We start from the raw sequence: 24,794 nt of genomic DNA, 5'->3' as shown, positions 1-24,794 counted from the left end.
TGTAGCAGGACACATCTCCTGTTAGTTAGTGTTCTGTCCTGTCTATATTGATGCAGCAGGACACATCTCCTGTTAGTTAGTGTTCTGTCCTGTCTATATTGATGCAGCAGGACACATCTCCTGTTAGTTAGTGTTCTGTCCTGTCTATATTGATGCAGCAGGACACATCTCCTGTTAGTTAGTGTTCTGTCCTGTTAATATTGATGTAGCAGGACACATCTCCTGTTAGTTAGTGTTCTGTCCTGTCTATATTGATGCAGCAGGACACATCTCCTGTTAGTTAGTGTTCTGTCCTGTCTATATTGATGCAGCAGGACACATCTCCTGTTAGTTAGTGTTCTGTCCTGTCTATATTGATGCAGCAGGACACATCTCCTGTTAGTTAGTGTTCTGTCCTGTTAATATTGATGTAGCAGGACACATCTCCTGTTAGTTAGTGTTCTGTCCTGTCTATATTGATGCAGCAGGACACATCTCCTGTTAGTTAGTGTTCTGTCCTGTTAATATTGATGCAGCAGGACACATCTCCTGTTAGTTAGTGTTCTGTCCAGTCTATATTGGAGGACACAGTTAGTTTTCTGTCCTCCTTTTTGGTTTTGTTTTGGTAACCGAAAAAGCGAGAGGGGAAAAAAACTAAACAAGATAAAGATCACTTCATCTTTTACGCAAACTAGTATTGAAATGATGTCCTGAATTCAAGTGCAGCATTGACACATTACACTCAGTGAAGTGTGTTTTGTGTCCGTGGATTGAAAGTGACATCCCAGTAAGAGGGCTGGCTGAGTATCAGTGTGTTTTGTGTCCGTGGATTGAAAGTGACATCCCAGTCTACTGTAAGAGGGCTGGCTGAGTATCAGAAGGTTTTGATCATAGCAGTTATGGCGTCTCTTATGCGTAAATATCTGTGTTCTTTCCAGATGACTCCCAAGTCCAAGAGGAAAAGCATCCACAGTAGAATGCTCCGTCCAGTTTCTCGTGCCTTCGGTGAGTCTCCTCGACCAAGCAGAACGCTAGTATCAGATCAACGTTGTGACGTGTGGACCATGACAGATTGTTGTTGTGTTACTACCTGTACGAGAAGCTGATAAATAATGAACTAGATAACATACCTCTAGTTGTAGGTTCTGACAGAGAGCTGGTTTAGATAACATACCTCTAGTTGTAGGTTCTGACAGACAGCTGGTTTAGATAACACACCTCTAGTTTTAGGTTCTGACAGAGAGCTAGTTTAGATAACACACCTCTAGTTTTAGGTTCTGACAGACAGCTGGTTTAGATAACATACCTCTAGTTTTAGGTTCTGACAGAGAGCTGGTTTAGATAACATACCTCTAGTTTTAGGTTCTGACAGAGAGCTGGTTTAGATAACATACCTCTAGTTTTAGGTTCTGACAGAGAGCTGGTTTAGATAACATACCTCTAGTTTTAGGTTCTGACAGAGAGCTAGTTTAGATAACATACCTCTAGTTTTAGGTTCTGACAGAGAGCTGGTTTAGATAACATACCTCTAGTTTTAGGTTCATTTATAAATGCAGAAATGTGTTTTGTGAAATGTGTTTCATTACATAGTGTTACTAGTAAGATAATAAACATATGAATTAACTAAATATGATACATATGAACTGCAAAGTGCTTACTTATTCATAATGTTTTCACCATGTACAGTATGTAATCCTCTGACCTGTCTATAACCTGTGACCTCTGACCTTGTAGAGATGGAGTTTGACCTTGACAAGGCCCTGGAAGATGTTCCCATCCACACAGAGGACCCTCCTGCACCTTCCCCTGCTCCTACCCTCTCGAGGTTAGAGAAGAGACCGTCAGGGGCCATGGGAGAACTGCCCTCAGACGAGGCCAAGAAGCTGCAGCACTTCACCAAACTACGGCCTCGCAGAAACAAGAAGATGCAGTCCAGTAAGATACCGGTGAGTATCGCCGCTGTGAGTTTTACTGCTGGGGGAAATGAGCAGGACAGCAACAGTCCGTAAGGGAGATGTCAGTTATTTAGTTCTAACAACAACCCCAGAGTAAGAACCTTTGGAAGTGAGTATGGTGTTTATTTTAGAACCACGTTTTACTCTTGTTCTCAAACACACAACTAGTCCTCTCTTACTTTATGAAGTAGTTTATCTGGCATGGTGTTATAACAACCCTGTATGGTGTTATAACAACCCTGTATTGTGTTATAACAACCCTGTAGTGGCATGGTGTTATAACAACCCTGTATTGTGTTATAACAACCCTGTATTGTGTTATAACAACCCTGTAGCGGTATGGTGTTATAACAACCCTGTATGGTGTTATAACAACCCTGTAGTGGTATGGTGTTATAACAACCCTGTATTGTGTTATAACAACCCTGTAGCGGTATGGTGTTATAACAACCCTGTATTGTGTTATAACAACCCTGTAGTGGTATGGTGTTATAACAACCCTGTATTGTGTTATAACAACCCTGTATTGTGTTATAACAACCCTGTAGTGGTATGGTGTTATAACAACCCTGTAGTGACATGGTGTTATAACATCCCTGTAGTGGTATAGTGTTATAACATCCCTGTATTGTCATGGTGTTATAACAACCCTGTAGTGGTATGGTGTTATAACAACCCTGTAGTGTCATGGTGTTATAACATCCCTGTATTGTCATGGTGTTATAACAACCCTGTAGTGGTATGGTGTTATATCAACCCTGTAGTGGTATGGTGTTATAACAACCCTGTATTGTCATGGTGTTATATCAACCCTGTAGTGGTATGGTGTTATAACAACCCTGTAGTGGTATGGTGTTATAACAACCCTGTATTGTGTTATAACAACCCTGTATTGGCATGGTGTTATAACAACCCTGTATTGGCATGGTGTTATAACAACCCTGTATTGTCATGTTGTTATAACAACCCTGTATTGGTATGGTGTTATAACAACCCTGTAGTGGTATGGTGTTATAACAACCCTGTATTGTCATGTTATTATAACAACCCTGTATTGGCATGGTGTTATAACAACCCTGTATTGGTATGGTGTTATAACAACCCTGTAGTGGTATGGTGTTATAACAACCCTGTATTGTCATGTTGTTATAACAACCCTGTATTGGCATGGTGTTATAACAACCCTGTATTGTCATGTTATAACAACCCTGTATTCCTACTTCACAGCAGATCAGCAGCACCACGTCTCAGGACGGAGAGCAGAACGGTCTGCATGGAAGGGTTGATGAGGGGGTGGACGAGTTCTTCTCCAAGAAGGTCACCAAGATGGACTCCAAGTTAGCGTTACGACTCATCACTATGAACTATTACCTGTCCTCTTGCTCTTTCAGCCATGTTTATATTGAAAAGGTTAACTTTCCCTCTCTCTCTCACTCCCCCCTCTCTCCCTCTCTCTCTCACTCCCCCCTCTCTCTGTCTCTCACTCCCCCCTCTCTCTGTCTCTCACTCCCCCCTCTCTCTGTCTCTCACTCCCCCCTCTCGCTGTCTCTCACTCCCCCCTCTCTCTGTCTCTCACTCCCCCCTCTCTCTCTCTCTCACTCCCCCCTCTCTCTGTCTCTCACTCCCCCCTCTCTCCCTCTCTCTCTCACTCCCCCCTCTCTCTGTCTCTCACTCCCCCCTCTCTCTGTCTCTCACTCCTCTCTTTCGCTCTCTCTCACTCCCCCCTCTCTCCGTCTATCACTCCTCTCTCCCTCTCTCTCTCTCTCTCTCTCTCACTCCCCCCTCTCTCCTTCCCCCTCTCAGACGTTCCCTAAAGAGTTCCGACTCCCAGGACGGGGAGAAGAAGAGGAGTAAAGGAGGTTTCCTCAACCTCATCAAGTCTCGCACCTCCAAGTCTTCAGACAAAGACAAGTCTTCAGACAAAGACAAGTCAGAGAAGAACCAGTCTACCCCAGCTCCAGCACTAACCCCAGCTCCAGTAACCTCTGTCCCCGAGGGGCCTTCCTCCCCTAAGGCCTCCCTGAAGAGCCAAGCTCCAGAACCACCAACCAAGGTCAAGGAGGCCAAGACCCAGCCCACTCATCCCAGCCAGCTCACCCAGCCCCTGGAGTGCAGCAGCAGCTCAGACCGGTCTGAGGAGCTACGGACCCCAGACTCCATGGATGAGGTGTCAGAGGGGGACAGTAAGGGTAGTCCCCAGGGGGGGAGGCGCTACGGGGTGCAGGTGATGGGGACTGGACTCCTGGCGGAGATGAAGGCCAAGCAGGAGAGACGGACCTTCGGATCACATAAGGTCAGTGCTGGAGAATCAAAAGTAATGTATTGCTGTAACTACATCAGTCAGCACTGGTGAATCAAAAGTAATATATTACTGTAACTACATCTGCCCGTACTGGCGACCCAAAAGTAATATATTACTGCTACTACATCTGTCTGTACTGGTGAATCAAAAGTAATATATTACTGTAACTACATCAGCCAGTACTGGAGAACCAAAAGTAATATATTACTGTTACTACATCTGTCTGTACTGGTGAATCAAAAGTAATATATTATGTTAACTGTCTGTACTGGTTTATTTACTGAACAAAAATATAAACATAGTTTAAACTATTTTACTGAGTTACAATTCAAATCAGGAAATCATTCCATTGAATTAAATTAATTAGGCCCTAATCTGTTAAAGCACCTTTGGCAACGAGTACAGCCTCGAGTCTTCTTGGGTATGACACTACAAGCTTGGCACACCTGCATTTGGGGAGTTTCTCCCATTCTTCTCTGCAGATCCTCTCAAGCTCTGTCAGGTTGGATGGGGAGCGTCGCTGCACAGCTATTTTCAGTAGGTTTTCTTCAAGGATCTCTCTGTACTTCGCTCTGTTCATCTTTCCCTCGATTCTGACTAGTCTCCCAGTCCCTGCCGCTGAAAAACATCCCCACAGCATGATGCTGACACCAACATGCTTCACCATAGGGATGGTGCCAGGTTTCCTCCAGACGTGACACTTGGCATTCAGGCCAAAGAGTTCAATCTTGGTTTCATCAGACCAGAGAATCTTGTTTCTCATGGTCTGAGAATCCTTTAGGAGCCTTTTGGCAAACTCCAAGCGGCGTGTCATGTGCCATCTGTTGGCGGGGTCATGGTGCTGAGCTGTATGGCTGGACCTCAGCCCAGTCACTCTGTTACACTACAGCGCCACCTGCTGCTGGAAATAAATACAGCACAACACTTATTGTATTCTAAGAGCAAGCTGGGACGCTAAGTCGATAGGAGACAGTAACGTCCACACTATTAGTAGGTCTATCTATAGTAGATGCTGTGACTGAACCCCCAGGGTTGTCTGTCTGTCTCCTCCAGGACCAGTATGACCAGTCGTCCAGTCCAGACAGCAGTGGCAGTGGTGAGTGCATCTCTACTGGCGTGTTTATGTTTACAGAGTGGGAATCACATGACGTGGGAGACCATATTTCCTGAACCACAGATGTGTATCGATTCACCCTGACTGCCTTGATTTAGACGGTCAAATTGAAGCTTATCTTGGACATGACCTCATGCATGTGTTTGCATGTGACCGTGACTGAAGGTAATTCAGTTATTAGCACAAGTTAGTGACTGAACCAGAAGACTTGTTTTGTGAATCATTTGTGAATCGTTTGTGAATCATTTGTGAATCATTTGTGTGACTTGTTGCCTTTCTGTGTGTCCTGTGAATGGCCGTGTGTGTCCGACCAAATAGCCTCACTATTGTTATTTTATTGTTGCTCCTTAATTATTTGTTATTTATCTATTTAAAAAAAAAAAATTTAACTTCAGTTTATTTTAGTAAATTCTTTCTTAACACTTATTTTTCTTAAAACTGCATTGTTGGTTAAGGGCTTGTAAGTAAGCATTTCACTGTAAGGTTTACCTACACCTGTTGTATTCGGCGCATGTGACAAATGAACATTTAAATTTGACTATGTGTGTGAGCAGTGAAGGGCCAGCCTATCCCAACAGAGAGCAGGTCTCCAGGTGGCTCCAAGGCAGAGGGGGTGGTGGTGGTCGGCTCCCCAGAGAAGAGCCCTCGTGGTGGGGAGGCCAAACCAGAGACGGTCCCTAGGAACCGCATTACCTCAGTCCTAAGTTCCAGTCCTAAGCCTCCTCTTCAGGGCCCCAAGCCAGCCCTCGCTGCCCGACCCTCCATCCTTCAGAAGCCGCGCACCAGCAGTAGCAGGAGCATAGGTAGGCCTGTAATATGGAGCATTGAGATGTACAGATATACTAGATATTCTTATATCCTTCCATTAGTATGGATAACAGCCAGGAGAATTTTTTTACTCCCTTTAAGGGCGGGAGGTTGCCGTGGTAGCGTGATGTCAGTCATGTTAGTGCCTGTGAGATTGGGTCTGACTAGTAGAGGCGTTGTCTTCTCTTCTCTAGCTGTTGAAACTCAAACATAGAAAAACAAACATGGTGAAACAAAACAACGTAAATAGTCAAGAAACACAAGGATAAAGTCTCTCTTCAGTAGACTTCAGTTTCAAGTTAAATTAGACCAACTTTTAGGCCTTGTCCGCAGCGCTTCTAAAGATGACTATTTCCCTCAGCTCTTCACCCCCAGCCAGGCAGTGTTGCAGCGCGAGGTGGAATAGGCTATATAGGATTTGTAGTTCTTTGACTTTGTGCAATTCATTTACCAGCTATGAAACAAAATGGCCCCAAAATACTTTGAAAACAGCTACTGCAGCATTTATTTGACTATAAATGTGATCATACTTGACTATTTTTTATTCCCAAACGCACTGTGGAGCCAACCTCCCTTCCACAGTGGCTGGTGAGATAGACTCACATCTGGCAGGTGGTGTGTGTTCATTTTAGGCCCTGTTGGTAGAGTATGGAGCATTTACATAACACAGATTGGTACTCTATTTTAGTTTCATTCCTGTGGTATGGAGGACCCTGGATGTTACATCTGTTAAAGATCTAGAACTATCTAGACCCTGGATGTTACATCTGTTAAAGATCTAGAACTATCTAGCCCCTGGATGTTACATCTGTTAAAGATTTAGAACTATCTAGCCCCTGGATGTTACATCTGTTAAAGATCTAGAACTATCTAGCCCCTGGATGTTAAAGATCTAGAACTATCAGGCCCTTGGAAGTTAAAGATCTATAACTATCTAGACCCTGGATGTTACATCTGTTAAAGATCTAGAACTATCTAGACCCTGGATGTTACATCTGTTAAAGATCTAGAACTATCTAGCCCCTGGATGTTAAAGATCTAGAACTATCTAGACCCTGGATGTTACATCTGTTAAAGATCTAGAACTATCTAGCCCCTGGATGTTAAATCTGTTAAAGATCTAGAACTATCTAGCCCCTGGATGTTACATCTGTTAAAGATCTAGAACTATCTAGCCCCTGGATGTTAAATCTGTTAAAGATCTAGAACTATCTAGCCCCTGGATGTTAAAGATCTAGAACTATCTAGCCCCTGGATGTTACATCTGTTAAAGATCTAGAACTATCTAGCCCCTGGATGTTAAATCTGTTAAAGATCTAGAACTATCTAGCCCCTGGATGTTAAAGATCTAGAACTATCTAGCCCCTGGATGTTACATCTGTTAAAGATCTAGAACTATCTAGCCCCTGGATGTTAAATCTGTTAAAGATCTAGAACTATCTAGCCCCTGGATGTTAAAGATCTAGAACTATCTAGCCCCTGGATGTTAAATCTGTTAAAGATCTAGAACTATCTAGCCCCTGGATGTTAAATCTGTTAAAGATCTAGAACTATCTAGCCCCTGGATGTTAAAGATCTAGAACTATCTAGCCCCTGGATGTTACATCTGTTAAAGATCTAGAACTATCTAGCCCCTGGATATTACATCTGTTAAAGATCTAGAACTATCTAGCCCCTGGATGTTAAATCTGTTAAAGATCTAGAACTGTCTAGCCCCTAGATGTTAAAGATCTAGAACTATCTAGCCCCTGGATGTTACATCTGTTAAAGATCTAGAACTATCTAGCCCCTGGATGTTAAATCTGTTAAAGATCTAGAACTATCTAGACCCTGGATGTTACATCTGTTAAAGATCTAGAACTATCGAGCCCCTGGATATTAAATCTGTTAAAGATCTAGAACTATCTAGCCCCTGGATGTTAAATCTGTTAAAGATCTAGAACTATCTAGACCCTGGATATTACATCTGTTAAAGATCTAGAACTATCTAGACCCTGGATGTTACATCTGTTAAAGATCTAGAACTATCTAGACCCTGGATATTACATCTGTTAAAGATCTAGAACTATCTAGACCCTGGATGTTACATCTGTTAAAGATCTAGAACTATCTAGACCCTGGATATTACATCTGTTAAAGATCTAGAACTATCTATACCCTGGATGTTACATCTGTTAAAGATCTAGAACTATCTAGACCCTGGATATTACATCTGTTAAAGATCTAGAACTATCTAGACCCTGGATGTTACATCTGTTAAAGATCTAGAACTATCTAGACCCTGGATATTACATATGTTAAAGATCTAGAACTATCAGGCCCTTGGATGTTAAATCTGTTAAAGATCTAGAACTATCTAGACCCTGGATGTTAAATCTGTTAAAGATCTAGAACTATCTAACCCCTGGATATTACATCTGTTAAAGATCTAGAACTATCTAGCCCCTGGATGTTAAATCTGTTAAAGATCTAGAACTATCTAGCCCCTGGATGTTAAATCTGTTAAAGATCTAGAACTATCTAGACCCTGGATGTTAAATCTGTTAAAGATCTAGAACTATCTAGCCCCTGGATGTTAAATCTGTTAAAGATCTAGAACTATCTAGCCCCTGGATGTTAAATCTGTTAAAGATCTAGAACTATCTAGACCCTGGATGTTAAATCTGTTAAAGATCTAGAACTATCTAGCCCCTGGATATTACATCTGTTAAAGATCTAGAACTATCTAGCCCCTGGATATTACATCTGTTAAAGATCTAGAACTATCGAGCCCCTAGATATTACATCTGTTAAAGATCTAGAACTATCTAGCCCCTGGATATTAAAGATCTAGAACTATCTAGCCCCTGGATGTTAAAGATCTAGAACTATCTAGCCCCTGGATATTAAAGATCTAGAACTATCTAGCCTCTGGATGTTAAAGCTGTTAAAGATCTAGAACTATCTAGCCCCTGGATGTTACATCTGTTAAACTATCTAGCCTCTGGATGTTAAAGCTGTTAAAGATCTAGAACTATCTAGCCCCTGGATGTTAAAGATCTAGAACTATCTAGCCCCTGGATATTAAAGATCTAGAACTATCTAGCCCCTGGATATTACATCTGTTAAAGATCTAGAACTATCTAGACCCTGGATGTTAAATCTGTTAAAGATCTAGAACTATCTAGCCCCTGGATATTACATCTGTTAAAGATCTAGAACTATCGAGCCCATGGATATTAAAGCTGTTAAAGATCTAGAACTATCGAGCCCCTGGATATTACATCTGTTAAAGATCTAGAACTATCGAGCCCTTGGATATTAAAGCTGTTAAAGATCTAGAACTATCTAGCCCCTGGATATTACATCTGTTAAAGATCTAGAACTATCAGGCCCCTGGATGTTAAAGATCTAGAACTATCGAGCCCCCTGGATATTAAAGATCTAGAACTATCTAGCCCCTGGATCTTACATCTGTTAAAGATCTAGAACTATCGAGCCCCTGGATATTAAAGATCTAGAACTATCGAGCCCCCTGGATATTAAAGATCTAGAACTATCTAGCTCCTGGATGTTAAAGCTGTTAAAGATCTAGAACTATCGAGCCCCTGGATATTAAAGATCTAGAACTATCTAGCCCCTGGATGTTAAAGATCTAGAACTATCTAGCCCCTGGATGTTACATCTGTTAAAAATCTAGAACTATCTAGCCTCTGGATGTTAAAGCTGTTAAAGATCTAGAACTATCTAGCCCCTGGATATTAAAGATCTAGAACTATCTAGCCCCTGGATGTTAAAGATCTAGAACTATCGAGCCCCTGGATGTTAAAGATCTAGAACTATCGAGCCCCTGGATATTAAAGATCTAGAACTATCTAGCCCCTGGATGTTACATCTGTTAAAGATCTAGAACTATCTAGCCCCTGGATATTAAAGATCTAGAACTATCTAGCTCCTGGATGTTACATCTGTTAAAGATCTAGTGATAGTGTAATAGTAATATTCTGGGGTCTGAGGCTGGACACCTTCTGCCTTTCAATAGACCACAGATCTTCACCTAGGATGTCAACTAATCTGGCATCCTGTCGCCGTCATCAACTACGTAAACAACAATAAATGATATATCTTAACCTGTAAATTTGACACACACCTGTCCTAGATTTGGGACAATAGAAACCTTGGTGTAGTTCTGATACCTGTTCTCTTTCTGTCTGCCAGATGAGGTCTGTGACTCTCCTGGAGGGAATGTGTCTCCCAAGGGGGCAATGCTGCCTTACAGCCTGAAGAGGGTCCCCTTGGACAAGGACAAGGAGGGGCAGGGCAGTCCTCTACTGGGGGGCACGGGGAGCAACAAAAACCCCTCTGCTCAGGCAGGTAGGTTACCTTTACCCATCCAGGTAGGAACAGACCTAGTCACACACTATCGTACTTCGTGGGAAGTGACAAAGAGCTCTTATAGGACCACGGCACAAATAATAATATAATAATAATCAATAATTTTGCTCTTTATTTAGCCGTCTTACATATAAAACCTTATTTGTTCATCGTAAATTGAGAATAACTCACCACAGGTTAATGAAAAGCGTGTGCTTGAAAGAATGCACATTACTCTTCAATGTTGGGTTGTATTGGAGATAGTCTCAGTCTTAAATCATTTTCCACACACAGTCTGTGCCTGTATTTAGTTTTCATGACAGTGAGGGCCGTGAATCCACTCTCACATAGGTACGTGGTTGCTAAGGGCATCAGTGTCTTAACAGCACAATTTGCCAAGGCAGGATACTCTGAGCGCAGCCCTATCCAGAAATCTGTCAGTGGCTTCTGATTCAATAACATTTTCACAGAACCGCTTGTTGCAATTTCGATGAGGCTCTCTTCAGATATCGGTAAGTGGACTGGAGGCAGGGCATGAAAAGGGATAACGAATCCCGTTGTTTGTGTCATCCGTTTCGGGAAAGTAAATGCGTAATTGGGCACCCAACTCGCTCAGGTGCTTCGCTATATTACATTTGACATTGTCTGGAAGCTTGAGTTCATTTACACACAAAAAAATCATACAATGATGGACAGACCTGTGTGTTGTCCTTGTTAATGCAGACAGAGAAAAGCCTAAATTATGTCCCACACATTGAATATAGTTGCGGAGAGTCCCTGTAATCCTAGATTCAGATCATTCAGGCGAGAAAAAACATCACCCAGATAGGCCAGTCGTGTGAGAAACTAGTCATCATGCAAGCGGTCAGACAAGTGAAAATTATGGTCAGTAAAGAAAACTTGAAGCTCGTCTCTCAATTTAAAAAAATGTGTCAATACTTTGCCCCTTGATAACCGGAGCACTACTGTATGTTGCACAAGCGTTACATGGTCGCTGCCCATATCATTGCATATAGTGCAGAAAACACAAGAGAGTTCAGGGGCCTTGCTTTAACAAAGTTAACCATTTTCACTGTAGTGTCCAAAACATCTTTAAAGCTGTCAGGCATTCCCTTGGCAGCAAGAGCCTCTCGGTGGATGCTGCAGTGTACCCAAGAGCCTCTCTGTGGATGCTGCAGTGAACCCAAGAGCCTCTCGGTGGATGCTGCAGTGAACCCAAGAGCCTCTCTGTGGATGCTGCAGTGTACCCAAGAGCTTCTCTGTGGATGCTGCAGTGAACCCAAGAGCCTCTCGGTGGATGCTGCAGTGAACCCAAGAGCCTCTCGGTGGATGCTGCAGTGAACCCAAGAGCCTCTCTGTGGATGCTGCAGTGAACCCAAGAGCCTCTCTGTGGATGCTGCAGTGAACCCAAGAGCCTCTCGGTGGATGCTGCAGTGAACCCAAGAGCCTCTCGGTGGATGCTGCAGTGAACCCAAGTGGCAACGGGAGCAACTGCTTGAACACACGTTACCACTCCACTATGTCTCCCTGTCATGGTTTTTGCGCCAACAGTACAGATACCAACACATCTTGACCACCAAAGTCCATTTGATGTCACAAAGCTGTCCAGTACTTTAAAAATATCCTCTCCTGTTGTCCTGGTTTCCAGAAGAGGATGTCTTCCTTAATTGACCTCCCCCCATAAACGTAACGGACATATACCAGGAGCTGTGCCAGGCCCACCACGTCTGTTGACTCATCCAGCTGTAACAGACATATACCAGGAGCTGTGCCAGGCCACATCTGTTGACTCATCCAGCTGTAACAGACATATACCAGGAGCTGTGCCATGTCTGTTGACTCATCCAGCTGTAACAGACATATACCAGGAGCTGTGCCAGGCCCACCACGTCTGTTGACTCATCCAGCTGTAACAGACATATACCAGGAGCTGTGCCAGGCCCACCACGTCTGTTGACTCATCCAGCTGTAACAGACATATACCAGGAGCTGTGCCAGGCCCGCCACGTCTGTTGACTCATCCAGCTGTAACAGACATATACCAGGAGCTGTGCCAGGCCACGTCTGTTGACTCATCCAGCTGTAACAGACATATACCAGGAGCTGTGCCAGGCCCACCACGTCTGTTGACTCATCCAGCTGTAACAAACATATACCAGGAGCTGTGCCAGGCCCACCACGTCTGTTGACTCATCCAGCTGTAACAGACATATACCAGGAGCTGTGCCAGGCCCACCACGTCTGTTGACTCATCCAGCTGTAACAGACATATACCAGGAGCTGTGCCAGGCCACGTCTGTTGACTCATCCAGCTGTAACAGACATATACCAGGAGCTGTGCCAGGCCACGTCTGTTGACTCATCCAGCTGTAACAGACATATACCAGGAGCTGAGCCAGACCCACCACGTCTGTTGACTCATCCAGCTGTAACAGACATATACCAGGAGCTGTGCCAGGCCCACCACGTCTGTTGACTCATCCAGCTGTAACAGACATATACCAGGAGCTGAGCCAGACCCACCACGTCTGTTGACTCATCCAGCTGTAACAGACATATACCAGGAGCTGTGCCAGGCCCACCACGTCTGTTGACTCATCCAGCTGTAACAGACATATACCAGGAGCTGAGCCAGACCCACCACGTCTGTTGACTCATCCAGCTGTAACAGACATATACCAGGAGCTGAGCCAGACCCACCACGTCTGTTGACTCATCCAGCTGTAACAGACATATACCAGGAGCTGTGCCAGGCCCACCACGTCTGTTGACTCATCCAGCTGTAACAGACATATACCAGGAGCTGTGCCAGGCCCACCACGTCTGTTGACTCATCCAGCTGTAACAGACATATACCAGGAGCTGTGCCAGGCCACGTCTGTTGACTCATCCAGCTGTAACAGACATATACCAGGAGCTGTGCCAGGCCACGTCTGTTGACTCATCCAGCTGTAACAGACATATACCAGGAGCTGAGCCAGACCCACCACGTCTGTTGACTCATCCAGCTGTAACAGACATATACCAGGAGCTGTGCCAGGCCCACCACGTCTGTTGACTCATCCAGCTGTAACAAACATATACCAGGAGCTGTGCCAGGCCCACCACGTCTGTTGACTCATCCAGCTGTAACAGACATATACCAGGAGCTGTGCCAGGCCACGTCTGTTGACTCATCCAGCTGTAACAGACATATACCAGGAGCTGTGCCAGGCCCACCACGTCTGTTGACTCATCCAGCTGTAACAGACATATACCAGGAGCTGTGCCAGGCCCACCACGTCTGTTGACTCATCCAGCTGTAACAGACATATACCAGGAGCTGAGCCAGACCCACCACGTCTGTTGACTCATCCAGCTGTAACAGACATATACCAGGAGCTGTGCCAGGCCCACCACATCTGTTGACTCATCCAGCTGTAACAAACATATACCAGGAGCTGTGCCAGGCCTACCACGTCTGTTGACTCATCCAGCTGTAACAGACATATACCAGGAGCTGTGCCAGGCCCACCACATCTGTTGACTCATCCAGCTGTAACAAACATATACCAGGAGCTGTGCCAGGCCCACCACGTCTGTTGACTCATCCAGCTGTAACAGACATATACCAGGAGCTGTGCCATGTCTGTTGACTCATCCAGCTGTAACAGACATATACCAGGAGCTGTGCCAGGCCCACCACGTCTGTTGACTCATCCAGCTGTAACAAACATATACCAGGAGCTGTGCCAGGCCCACCACGTCTGTTGACTCATCCAGCTGTAACGTATAGAAGTCACTGGCTCGTATGTGAAGCAGTAATTGTTTCAAAACATCTCCTGCCATGTCACTGATGTGTTGTGAAACAGTGTTGTTTGATGAAGGCATTGTCTGTATAGTTTTTTTGGGGCCTTTTCCCACAGCATTGTCCCAGACATATCCACGGCAGCAGGAAGAATTAACTCCTCCACTATAGTATGGGCCTTGCCTGTCCTAGTCATATCCACGGCAGCAGGAAGAAGGAAGTCCTCCACTATAGTATGGGCTTTGCCTGTCCTGCCATATCCACGGCAGCAGGAAGAATTAACTCCTCCACTATAGTATGGGCCTTGCCTGTCCTAGTCATATCCACGGCAGCAGGAAGAAGGAAGTCCTCCACTATAGTATGGGCCTTGCCTGTCCTGCCATATCCACGGCAGCAGGAAGAAGGAAGTCCTCCACTATAGTATGGGCCTTGCCTGTCCTGCCATATCCACGGCAGCAGGAAGAAGGAAGTCCTCCACTATAGTATGGGCCTTGCCTGTCCTGCCATATCCACGGCAGCAGGAAGAAGGAAGTCCTCCACTATAGTATGGGCCTTGCCTGTCCTGCCATATCCACGGCAGCAGGAAGAAGGAAGTCCTCCACTATAGTATGGGCCTTGCCTGTCCTAGTCATATCCACGGCAGCAGGAAGAAGGAAGTCCTCCACTATAGTATGGGCCTTGCCTGTCCTGCCATATCCACGGCAGCAGGAAGAAGGAAGTCCTCCACTATAGTATGGGCCTTGCCTGTCCTAGTCATATCCACGGCAGCAGGAAGAAGGAAGTCCTCCACTATAGTATGGGCCTTGCCTGTCCTAGTCATATCCACGGCAGCAGGAAGAAGGAAGTCCTCCACTATAGTATGGGCCTTGCCTGTCCTGCCATATCCACGGCAGCAGGAAGAAGGAAGTCCTCCACTATAGTATGGGCCTTGCCTGTCCTAGTCATATCCACGGCAGCAGGAAGAAGGAAGTCCTCCACTATAGTATGGGCCTTGCCTGTCCTGCCATATCCACGGCAGCAGGAAGAAGGAAGTCCTCCACTATAGTATGGGCCTTGCCTGTCCTAGCCACTCAGTAGCTCACCATATAAGACTATTCTAGCCCCTTCTTATTAATGGTATCTGTTGCTTTTATACATGTCTTACTACTCGAAAGTCGTCTTTATTCTCTCTTAAAAACTCCTGTGGCTTATTTTTCAAATTGGCGTGTTTTGTTTCTAAATGTCTGCGCAAGAGTGAAGGTTTCATCGAGTTGTGAGATAGTACTTTTGCACATATAACACACTGCGGCAGAGGAAAGGCACTACTCCCAATCTAAGTGAATCCCAAATCAATGTAGTTCTCACCATATTTGCACCTCTTCGATGGTCCAACGTCCCTCTCTGTTGTTCTGTGCTTTCCCGGGTAGCTTGGTGCTTTCCCGGGTAAGGGGTCAGTAGCTTGGTGCTTTCCCGGGTCAGGGGGCAGTAGCTTGGTGCTTTCCCGGGTAAGGGGTCAGTAGCTTGGTGCTTTCCCGGGTAAGGGGTCAGTAGCTTGGTGCTTTCCCGGGTAAGGGGCAGTAGCTTGGTGCTTTCCCGGGTCAGGGGGCAGTAGCTTGGTGCTTTCCCGGTTAAGGGGGCAGTAGCTTGGTGCTTTCCCGGGTAAGGGGTCAGTAGCTTGGTGCTTTCCCGGTTAAGGGGGCAGTAGCTTGGTGCTTTCCCGGTTAAGGGGGCAGTAGCTTGGTGCTTTCCCAGGTAAGGGGGGCAGTAGCTTGGTGCTTTCCCGGGTAAGGGGCAGTAGCTTGGTGTTTTCCCAGGTAAGGGGGGCAGTAGCTTGGTGCTTTCCCGGGTCAGGGGGCAGTAGCTTGGTGCTTTCCCGGTTAAGGGGGCAGTAGCTTGGTGCTTTCCCGGGTAAGGGGCAGTAGCTTGGTGTTTTCCCAGGTAAGGGGGGCAGTAGCTTGGTGCTTTCCCGGGTCAGGGGGCAGTAGCTTGGTGCTTTCCCGGTTAAGGGGGCAGTAGCTTGGTGCTTTCCCGGTTAAGGGGGCAGTAGCTTGGTGCTTTCCCGGTTAAGGGGGCAGTAGCTTGGTGCTTTCCCGGGTCAGGGGGCAATAGCTTGGTGCTTTCCCGGTTAAGGGGGCAGTAGCTTGGTGCTTTCCCGGGTCAGGGGCAGTAGCTTGGTGCTTTCCCGGTTAAGGGGGCGTTAGCTTTTCTGCTGCATCAGATTCCCAACTGTCAGTGTACATGCTAGCTGGGCTAACAACAAATGTAGAATTACTGATGCTAGCTGGGCTAACAACAAATGTAGAATTACTGATGCTAGCATTGGATGTGCTACTGGAAGCAGAACAACTTGAGTAGTCGACAGGTGCAGGTGTAGTACTGCTGGAAGTAGCAGTACTACCAGTAGAGCTGGTAGATGATATGGCTACAACACACTCTATAACACACTCTATAACACACTCTACTACACACTCTATAACACATTCTATAACACACTCTATAACACTCTACAACACATTCTACAACACACTCTACAACACTCTACAACACACTCTATAACACACGATACAACACTCTACAACACACTCTATAACACACTCTATAACACTCTACAACACACTCTACAACACACTCAACAACACACTCTACTACGCACTCTACTACACACTCTTCTACGCACTCTACTACGCACTCTACTACACACTCTACTACACACTCTACTACACACTCTACAACAAACTCTATAACACACTCTACTACGCACTCTCTACACACTCTACTACACACTCTACTACACACCCTACTACACACTCTATAACACACTCTACTACGCACTCTACTACACACTCTGCTACACACTGCTACACACTCTGCTACACACTATAACACACTCTACTACACACTACAAAGCACTCTACAACACTCTGCTACACACTCTACTACACAGTCTACTACAAACTCTACTACGCACTCTACTACACACTCTATAACACACTCTACTACGCACTCTACTACACTCTACTGCACAGTCTACTACACACTCTACTACGCACTCTACTACGCACTCTACTACACACTCTACTACACACTCCACTATACACTCTACTACACACTCTACTACACTCTACTACACAGTCTACTACACACTCTACTACACACTCTACTACGCACTCTACAAAACACTCTACTACACACTCTACAACACACTGCTACACCCTCTACTACACACTCTACTGCACACTCTACTACACACTCTACTACACTACTACACAGTCTCCTACACACTCTACTGCACAGTCTACTACACACTCTACTACACAGTCTCCTACACACTCTACTACACTACTACACAGTCTCCTACACACTCTACTGCACAGTCTACTACACACTCTACTACACTACTACACAGTATCCTACACACTCTACTGCACAGTCTACTACACACTCTACTACACTACTACACAGTCTATAACACACTCTACTACACAGTCTACTACACACTCTACTACGCACTCTACAACACACTCTACTACACTACTACACAGTCTACTACACACTCTACAACACACCCTACTACACACTCTGTTGCACAGCAACATTACTCATATGAACAGTCACTGAAGGCACCACAGACCACTCTTCACCCCCAGTGCTAGTGAGGAGATTTAAATCATGTTCTATGGATCAAGATTGAATCTATCGATCTGTTATTGATCTGTTATTGATCTGTTATTGATATGTTATTGATATGTTATTGATATGTTATTGATAGGCTACTCGTTCTTTACAAACTCCATCAATAAAGAACCACACATTGCCTACTTGTCTTCTATTTTTAGCAGCCCAGATGTGCTGAAAGACAAATTAGAATGAATTACTATGCCCCAATCGGCTTGGCCCTGTGGCTAATTGAATGGCTGATTGATCAACGAGCACTAAAGTCCAGCCTCCCTCCCTCCCTCCACCCTCTCCCTAGTGAATGTTCCAACAGAAGACGGTAGCGTGTTTGATTCTGATCAGGAAGCTGACAAGCCAATCTCAGAGCCCGACACGCCTGCCAATCACCTACCAGCACCGAACAGGAAGTGGGCGAGCACAAGAGCAGGAAGTCCCTCCCCTGTACTGGTTAGAAGAAGTTCTCCCTTTCCCTCCTCCTCTCTCACTTGTATCTTTTATAATCTCTCATCTTGTCCCGTAGTTCAGGTCAGACTGCAGTGAGATTCATTATTGGAGCTTCTGGACGTGATTTGATTGATAGTGATGGCTTATAATTGAAGGGAGCTTTTACCAAAATGAATCTAAAATACCGCCTACTGATCTTTCTCCAACTGGCACCTGAGGCAGAGAGTTATCCGGGCTTCTCTAGGCTTCACATGGGAAACGTTCATATTTTTAGAATATGTCTTGGTGCCAGTTGGTGCCAGTTGGAAAATGTGCTTGCTTTTCTTTAGAAAATGTGTTGGATTGATTCATCTTTCACAAGTTACTAGAAGTGTTATTTTGACTCATTTTTAGCACTGATGAGGTAGAGATGAAGATTAAAACAGAAATAAAAGTTTGTTTTCAGATAAGGTTGTTTTTGGCGCTCTCTGCTGTTCATTCTCATAACCAGCTCCTGTCCTCTTCTCCTCAGCAGTGAAACCAGACTCAGTGTCAGACCCTGCCAATCGCCAGAGCCCCCACCGCCACAACTCTGAGGACAACGGCTCCAAACCCAAGGACCAATCCCCCAACCCTGACAGAGACAAGGGACCGGGGAGAAAGTCTCCCCGATCTGGAGAAGAGGCCGACAAAGACTTTATTTTTATATGAGAAACTAAACTCTCAATGAATGACAGGTGCATTGTACCTGCCTGTCATCTCAGTATATCTGATGTCAGGAATCGGAAAGCGACGACCGTATGTCTCAAGACTGTCGGGCAGAGTAACCCATGTGAAGTGTTTCACTGTGATAGGACTGTTGTACACTTTCACTAAATCTCAGTAATTCCAAGATAAATATGGCTAAAGCACTGTTATGATGATGCACTGTTGTGTGTTAAGTCACTGTGGATCAGAAACAACACATTTTCTGAAGGGGGAAGGAGAGGGACATTCCTTTACACGACTCAGATATCTCATGGCTTGGCCATGTGTGTACTATGTCATCATGGTTTGGACATGTGTGTACTATGTCATCATGGTTTGGACATGTGTGTACTATGTCATCATGGTTTGGACATGTGTGTACTATGTCATCATGGTTTGGACATGTGTGTACTATGTCATCATGGTTTGGACATGTGTGTACTATTCATCATGGTTTGGACATGTGTGTACTATGTCATCATGGCTTGGACATGTGTGTACTCTGTCATCATGGTTTGGACATGTGTGTACTCTGTCATCATAGCTTTGTGTGCCGGTCATCCCCTGTGCTTGTATTGGGAAATAAACTGGTGTACTGTCATGCCAGTAAAAGCTAGCCTGGAATCCACACTGAATATCTGTTTCACTATTCAGATTGGTATCCATGCCAGTAAAAGCTAGCCTGGAATCCACACTGAATATCTGTTTCACTATTCAGATTGGTATCCATGCTAAGTGAAATCCGGACATGGATGGGACTCCAGCTCGGGGCTTTTCTGCAGGCAGCATCAATTGGCTCCTAATTCAGAACCTGACTGCTTCGTGTGGACAGACGGACATTTTCAAACCTGTCCAGCAATTCAGGAAGTAAACTGAAATACAATTTCAATTTCTCTTCATTGCTTTTCAATCAGAAATTTTTTAAATTGGAATTTGGCTTAGTTTCTGGATTGACTGGAATTGAAATGGAATTGACCCGAACCCTACTGTCTAGTCATTCAGGGCCCGACAACTAGGGGTCATGTCCTGACCTCGGCACCTTTCGGTCTTTCAATTGGTCTTCGTTTGCTGCCTCGCTGCCAGTAGTTTATTTTCTTCACGACCTGTAAATCATATGGCTTTGGACTGAAGGGTTGGCTTACTCGGTCAGAACGTAGTGGCTTCACGGTATCATATGGCTTTGGACTGAAGGGTTGGCTTACTCGGTCAGAACGTAGTGGCGTCACGGTATCATATGGCTTTGGACTGAAGGGTTGGCTTACTCGGTCAGAACGTAGTGGCGTCACGGTATCATATGGCTTTGGACTGAAGGGTTGGCTTACTCGGTCAGAACGTAGTGACATCACGGTAACATATGGCTTTGGACTGAAGGGTTGGCTTACTCGGTCAGAACATAGTGACATCACGGTATCATATGGCTTTGGACTGAAGGGTTGGCTTACTCGGTCAGAACGTAGTGGCGTCACGGTATCATATGGCTTTGGACTGAAGGGTTGGCTTACTCGGTCAGAACATAGTGACATCACGGTATCACGTGTTCCCGATGTCTGGGACTGGGTTGAATGCTGTGAACGCATCGCATTCCATGAACCTGTCCACCTGGGGCCTAGTTCAGTAGGCAGATAACGGAACAAAACTGACTGAAACAGGGAGGTCAAATGACCTGAACTTGTCCAATAAAGAAACACTTGTTTTAGTTTATTACGCTCTCTACTGAACAGGACCCTGAGGGGTGAACTACGAAGCAGGTAGCAAGGTCACTTCGGTAAACTACGAGTTCAACTCGGGATAACCGGTCATGCGAAAGCGTCTCACCTTTTTAGCAAAGGTCAATTTCTATGGCAACGAATCCTCCAGAACTAACCCGCTCCGGGGCAGGCTAACTCCACTTACCTAGAATTAAATGATCAATCAAATCAGATTCCCTCCCTCTCGCAAAGACTGTGTCATCATCCCCTTCATTTGAGGAAGACGACTGATTTTTTTTTGTTTTTTTTGTGTGTGTTAAAAAGAGTCATGTTAAAATATCTAACATTTCACATTTAGTAATGACGGAATGCATTCTAAACTTCACCCCCAGTAGCTCTTCTGTATGACTCCATAATACTATTTTATTGATAGGAGGGTGGGGGGGGGGGGGGGGCCTGTGGTTGTTGTGCATTGATAAGCACACCAAATACGGCACTAATGATAAGTAATAAAAATAAAGACTAATTAATGATAAATAATAAAATTAAAAAACGCGTTAATGATGAGTGATAAAATAAAGGCACTTCTAAAATCCCATTTCACACCACAACCTGCTGAGTTTCCAAAATAACTTTTCTTTTCTCTTGATTTCTGCACAAATGAAAATGTTGCACTGAGTCGCCCACGGATTGGCGTTTCAGCATTGTCGCGATGAAGAGTTCGCCGTTCGACTAGCCACGTGCGACATGCACGCGCAAGCAGTTCACAAGCCTTCTAGAGTTAGCGGCAGGCGTACAAGCAATATCCACCGGCGTTAGGTACACATGACGCCTGAACTGGGATGTGAAGCTAGCTGCAGCTGGTTAGCTTTAGAAAGACCCTGAGTAGATCTAGCATGCTTCGTAGGATAACCCCTCTGGTTAATTGTCTCGGTTGGTTTGGATTTCTCCGGCTTGTATTTTATTCTTTCTGTTTGGGGATAAAGAGCAGCTGGCTGTCTTATGTTTGGTTCTATTAAACAATAAAACCACGGAACGACGTGTTTAAAAGAATCCTTCAGAGTTAAATAAGTAAGAGAGGGAGTCTATCTCTCAGGCAGGGTGATTACTGCTGAATTTGTGTGTCCGATATGCATATGTGGTGTGCTGTATGTGTAATATAATACTGTATGTTAAATTACATACATGTAATATAATACTGTATGTTTAATTACATACATTTAATATAATACTGTATGTTTAATTACATACATGTAATATAATACTGTATGTTAAGTTACATACATGTAATATATCCACACACGTATGTGTACACAGATCCTATATTACTATGGTACTACTAAGCACACTACTAAAATAGGTTTAAATAATGATGTAATTTATTGAAATAAAAACAATGTTTGATGATGTTTTTCTCCCTCTTCTTGTCCTTAATGTACGTTGTGTTAATACTGAGGAAATCAATTTGTCCATTTCACTGTTTTCTTCTTATTCTTTAAACGATGAATTAGTTGTATTATTTTATTTTCATGACAAGACACATTGCTATATTTGCCTGATCGTATCTGAAAAGCATTTTTTTTAAAAAGGAAAGTTAATCCAACAAAGAAAATGACTCCATGTTTGTTAGTCGGTGTGTTTTATTTTGTTATGGACGATACTCCATTAACATGGTTCACTAAATCCCACTACTGGCTGTGGACATGTCCTTCCTTATGTGAATATTTATACCAAATAAAATAATTGTACAGATTGAAACACGTCTAAATGAGATTTGTACAGATCTTTGATGACACGTTGATCGTTGAATCTTTGATCGTTGAATCATTGATCGTTGAATCATTGATCGCTGAATCAGTGTTGACATTGATCGTTGAAACATTGATCGTTGAATCAGTGTTGACATTGATCGTTGAAACATTGATCGTTGAATCAGTGTTGACATTGATCGTTGAAACATTGATCGCTGAATCAGTGTTGACATTGATCGTTGAAACATTGATCGTTGAATCAGTGTTGACATTGATCGTTGAAACATTGATCGTTGAATCAGTGTTGACATTGATCGTTGAATCAGTGTTGACATTGATCGTTGAAACATTGATCGTTGAATCAGTGTTGACATTGATCGTTGAATCAGTGTTGACATTGATCGTTGAATCAGTGTTGACATTGATCGTTGAATCATTGATCGTTGAATCAGTGTTGACATTGATCGTTGAAACATTGATCGTTGAATCAGTGTTGACACATTGATCGTTGAAACATTGATCGTTGGATCAGTGTTGAATGAATGGAGTGTCATTACGTTTAAGCTTCTTATATGTGTGCTCTGCCTGTTGACATGGATGCCAAGCCGATGCTGGTATCCTTCCTCTTCATCACCGCGATGCAGCACGATAGAGTTCCCATACATCAGTCTGGCTCCCCCTGGTCACCCCAGTCTGGCTCCCCCTGGTCACCCCAGTCTGGCACCCCAGCCAGACTGGGGTGACCAGGGGGAGCCAGACTGGGGTGACCAGGGGGAGCCAGACTGGGGTGACCAGGGGGAGCCAGACTGGGGTGACCAGGGGGAGCCAGACTGGGGTGACCAGGGGGAGCCAGACTGGGGTGACCAGGGGAGCCAGACTGGGGTGACCAGGGGGAGCCAGACTGGGGTGACCAGGGGGAGCCAGACTGGGGTGACAGGAGAAATAGACAGAATGTCAGGTTTATTATGGTCTGATTCGCATTTATCGTCAAAGCAATGAGCGTTTCACCGAGGCCTTTACTCTGGAGCGGGATCAATTTGGAGGTGGAGGGTCCGTCATGGTCTGGGGCGGTGTGTCACAGCATCATCGGACTGAGCTTGTTGTCATTGTAGGTAATCTCAACACTGTGCGTTACAGAGAAGACATCCTCGTCCCTCATGTGGTACCCTTCCTGCAGGCTCATCCTAACATGACCCTCCAGCATGACAATGCCACCAGCCATACTGCTCGTTCTGTGCATCATTTCCTGCAAGACAGGAATGTCAGTGTTCTGCCATGGCCAGCGAAGAGCCCGGATGTTGGTTCGGAGGGTGAGGGCTAGGGCCATTTCCCCCAGAAATGTCGGGGAACTTGCAGGTGCCTTGGTGGAAGAGTGGGGTAACATCTCACAGCAAGAACTGGCATATCTGGTGCAGTCCATGAGGAGGAGATGAACTGCAGTACTTAAAGCAGCTGGTGGCCACACCAGATACTGACTGTTACTTTTGATTTTGACCCCCCCTTTGTTCAGGAAAACATTATTCCATTTCTGTTAGTCACATGTCTGTGGAACTTGTTCAGTTTATGTCTCAGTTGTTGAATCTTGTTATGTTCATACAAATATTTACACATGTTAAGTTTGCTGAAAATAAACACAGTTGACAGTGAGAGGACGTTGCTTTTTATGTATTTGTGAAGCAGAGGTCCCGGGGTCGAGCCAGGTATGGGGGGGGAAGTGGTACACGCTAAGCAAGCAGCGTGACGTCCTTCATACACGGTTTTCCCCACTAGTAATGACCAGTAGAAGTGCTTTTTTCCCTGTCGTATGTGGTAAATACAACCTTTCAACTTCGTTATAGGCAGGTCAGTAGCATAACTAGCCACTAGATGGTGGGATAATGATGAGAGAAAGCAGAGCCATCCCACCGGGCATAGACATCCATTGAACTTCTATTCCACATTTGAATTCAACCAGTGTGTGCCCAGTGGGATGGGAGAACTCTTGTCTTGCATTCTGCGTTTGGTTGAAATACAGGCCTGTAATTCAACTAGAATAAAACACTGAAATATGTTACTGTGAAACTACTCACAATATAAAGAGTGTCTTGACTTAGTGCTTTTTAAAATGCAAGCCTGGAATTAATTCAGCCAGCCACTCTAAAAATCTGACAGTGAGAAATTAAATGTCATAAACTATTAAAAATCGTAAACCATCTCTGGTATGATATTGCATAACTTTTCATTTTTGACAGACC

At 44.6% G+C, this 24,794-nt stretch overlaps 1 protein-coding gene across 8 annotated transcripts in view; it reads left to right on the top strand.

The window, feature by feature from the left end:
• The window catches only part of LOC110506994 (F-actin-uncapping protein LRRC16A), a 219,535-nt gene extending 196,968 nt beyond the window's left edge, over positions 1-22,567 (top strand). For 3 of the 8 annotated variants that reach the window (XM_036935377.1, XM_036935371.1, XM_036935388.1), the window contains 8 exons: positions 918-984; positions 1,714-1,925; positions 3,162-3,271; positions 3,738-4,227; positions 5,290-5,332; positions 5,905-6,153; positions 10,355-10,510; positions 18,907-22,567. In XM_036935377.1, coding sequence (XP_036791272.1) covers positions 918-984; positions 1,714-1,925; positions 3,162-3,271; positions 3,738-4,227; positions 5,290-5,332; positions 5,905-6,153; positions 10,355-10,510; positions 18,907-19,085 — 1,506 coding nt within the window. In that variant the 3' untranslated portion in view covers positions 19,086-22,567. Of the gene's footprint in view, positions 1-917; positions 985-1,713; positions 1,926-3,161; positions 3,272-3,737; positions 4,228-5,289; positions 5,333-5,904; positions 6,154-10,354; positions 10,511-18,249; positions 18,399-18,906 lie in introns of all 8 variants that reach the window. The other 5 variants (XM_036935386.1, XM_036935393.1, XM_036935403.1 and 2 more) reach the window with 4 other exon arrangements.
• Positions 22,568-24,794: the final 2,227 nt, after the last annotated feature.

This window comes from Oncorhynchus mykiss, chromosome 2 (genome assembly GCF_013265735.2).
Source record: "Oncorhynchus mykiss isolate Arlee chromosome 2, USDA_OmykA_1.1, whole genome shotgun sequence".
Lineage (NCBI taxonomy): Eukaryota > Metazoa > Chordata > Actinopteri > Salmoniformes > Salmonidae > Oncorhynchus > Oncorhynchus mykiss.
This window is presented reverse-complemented; position numbering and strand designations above follow the sequence as displayed.